We start from the raw sequence: 2,730 nt of genomic DNA, 5'->3' as shown, positions 1-2,730 counted from the left end.
CCGGACAGACACAAGGAACCCAATGAGAAGCCTGAGAACAAAGGGAAGTCAGAGGGAGGCTGCTGACCCAGAGGGCTCCCAACCAGGTCAAGGAGAGAAATCCATCCCTGTGGGCAGCATGAAGACAACGTGGTCCTGAGTACTTCTGAATGCCTGCAGCATGGTTGGTACCCAGCAGGTGGCAAAGGGGAGGTCTCCTAGAGAGATTTACAAACACGAGGTCATCAGATGCAGAAAAAGGGCAACTGGTCCACCAGCTCTAAAGTTCAGTTTCCTCCCCAGTATATGGAGGGATGTGGCGCCTTCTGCAGAGTAGTTATGCAGATGAGTGGAGAAAATGCAAATATAACTTCTAAAAGATTGTAGGTGTTCAATATGCTACACTTCTCTAGGCCTTAGGAAAGCTGGGAAAAACAGTAAGAGGACTAAGCTAAGAGGAAGATCAGGGAAAGAATCCGAAAACTTTTAGAAAGTACTGAAGTAGGCAAAAGTGAAAGACCTACTGTCAAGTATAATCATAGCTCATGTAATATCTATGTTATGCCTTATCTTCATTTTATGCATTTGTTACTTCTGGTGTTTAGAAAGATCACTTTGATAAGTGGTATGACATTTTTTTAAATGTTTATTTTTGAGAAAGAGAGAGACACAGAGACAGGGTTTGAGCGGGGGAGAGGCAGAGAGAGAAGCAAACAAAGAAAATGAAGCAGGCTCCATGATCTGAGCCCTCAGCCCAAAGCCTCATGCAGGCTCGAACCCACATTCTGTGAGATCATGACCTGAGTCAAGGTCAGACGCTTAACCGACCAAGCAACCCAGAAGATGTGAGCAATATGACATGCTTACTATATTTACTCCCTTAAATACATGTCTGGAGTCCACTTGCTTAAAAATATTTCCAAAATACCTGATATATTTGTCACTTTTAGGGGCAAAGCTGGAAGTAGTGGTTCCCAACCTTTAGCGCCACAAAAAGCCACTGGGGTACTTGGTAAAGGCCAGATGTCAGGCTCAGCCCCAGAAATTGTGATTCAGCAGAGGGAGGTGTGTGGACCCGGTGTTTCACAACCCAAACCCGAGGTGATTCTTGTGCAAGTGGTCCTAGAAAAACCCCTTGAAAAGCATTGACCTAAGAGATGAAAAACCATTTGTAGCTATGCCTTGTGAGAATTTAGAAAATGTTGACAGCAACCTTTTTGTTCTTCAAACGAAAGCAGTGAGGATCACAGAAAAATGAAAATAAATAATTTTGTGGAATAAACACATTTTTGTCCCTTGATTCTGACTAATGGGCATGTATCTCTGGCTCAGTGCCCGGCCAGGTCTCCCGTCCGCAGAACCATCATCATGTAATTCCTTGTGCCTCTTCTCGTGGGGGCCTGAGCTCTCCAGGGTCACCTTCCGCCCCTACCACATCCTGACTGTCTGTCATCTGCTCAGAGCAACACGAGGCTATGTGGCCACAAACCCCTCACTGTCCCCTGCGCTCTCTGGTCCAGGAGGCCGGATACTCCTTGTTCACAGCAAGGTCTGAGGTGCTCCACACCGGGCTAAATCCTGCTCTGAAGGGGGACCTTCTTTAGGATTCTTATCTCTGTGCCTCAGCTTCTCTGTTACGGGAGAATGGTTCCTACATCACAGGGCCGAAGATTAAAACCCGAGGATGAAAACAAGTTCATTCCTACAGGTAAAGCTCTTAGAACAGTGCCTGGGACAGGCCAAGCTCCCTTAATGTTGGCTGTCCTGACTAAGCACAAGCTTGATGCCCCCGCTTCCTGGCTGACACAGCCATGAGCTGTCCCTGATTTCCCACGAGGGGGCGCTAGAGCCCACTTGGGAGTAGGGAGCAGGCGCCCTGGACCCCACAGGTCTTCTGCTCCTGCTGCAAGTTCAAACCCAAAGCTTATGTGACCTTTGGCCTGGGGATCCCCAGGGAACAGTGCAGTGCTGGCCAGAAAGCCAGGGCCGGAGGGGTAGGACAGATGTCGTTTAGGGGAAAAACCACCAGCAGTAGATAAGCTCTGGAGATCTAACGTACAGTAGAATGCACGCAAATCAATATTGTATCATCATTTTCAAACTGGGGACAGTCTAGATCTTCATCATTTCAAGCACTAAATGGGAAAGGATGATTGTGCCACGTGAGAGACATGTTTTTTTTATATCTACAATGACAATCATTTTAAACATACACATGTATCATTAACATGACATTCACCTTAAATATGTACAATGTTGTATGTCAGATATGGTTCAATTTTTCAGAAAAGCCTGGGAAACTTCTGTCTTGCAAACTGTGCTTCTTTTCTTCCCACTTGTGGCCCTCGCCACGTGAGGATGTGGCCTCCCCTGTGGTGAATGCTGATGGGGCCAGTGGCGGCCTTCCCCGGACCCCCATCCTTTGGTCCTGACCTTGACCAGCTTCCTTGAGGAACGTGAGCCATCTCTGGCTGCTGACGCCCAGGACCAGGGAGCACAACACGATGCCCACAAAAAGCTTCATCCTGCTGCAGAGTAAGGAGACACACAGGGAGGACACATTTTTGGTTTGTTTTTTGGGGGAGTCATGTGGACACATACCTGTATTCCAGACTGAACCACACTCAGTATTACCTGTATCTAATTATCTATACACACACATACAGATATACACATGTATGTGGACATATACACCCGTGTATATACATGTGCGTGTATAAATGTATAGGTAGAGAGAAGTAGGCAGTGTGT

At 46.9% G+C, this 2,730-nt stretch overlaps 1 protein-coding gene across 1 annotated transcript in view; it reads right to left on the bottom strand.

Annotated features, from left to right (window-relative positions):
• Positions 1-2,730, bottom strand: part of LOC115306330 (serum amyloid A protein-like) — a 5,947-nt gene that overhangs the window by 925 nt on the left and 2,292 nt on the right. The window contains exon 2 of the mRNA XM_029956674.1: positions 2,413-2,507. Within this exon, the coding sequence (XP_029812534.1) occupies positions 2,413-2,503 (91 nt within the window). The 5' untranslated portion in view covers positions 2,504-2,507. The remainder of the gene's footprint in view (positions 1-2,412; positions 2,508-2,730) is intronic.

Source organism: Suricata suricatta, chromosome 11 (assembly GCF_006229205.1).
Source record: "Suricata suricatta isolate VVHF042 chromosome 11, meerkat_22Aug2017_6uvM2_HiC, whole genome shotgun sequence".
In the NCBI taxonomy this organism is placed as follows: domain Eukaryota; kingdom Metazoa; phylum Chordata; class Mammalia; order Carnivora; family Herpestidae; genus Suricata; species Suricata suricatta.
Note: the sequence above shows the minus strand (reverse complement) of the source record. Positions and strands in the feature narration are given on the sequence as shown.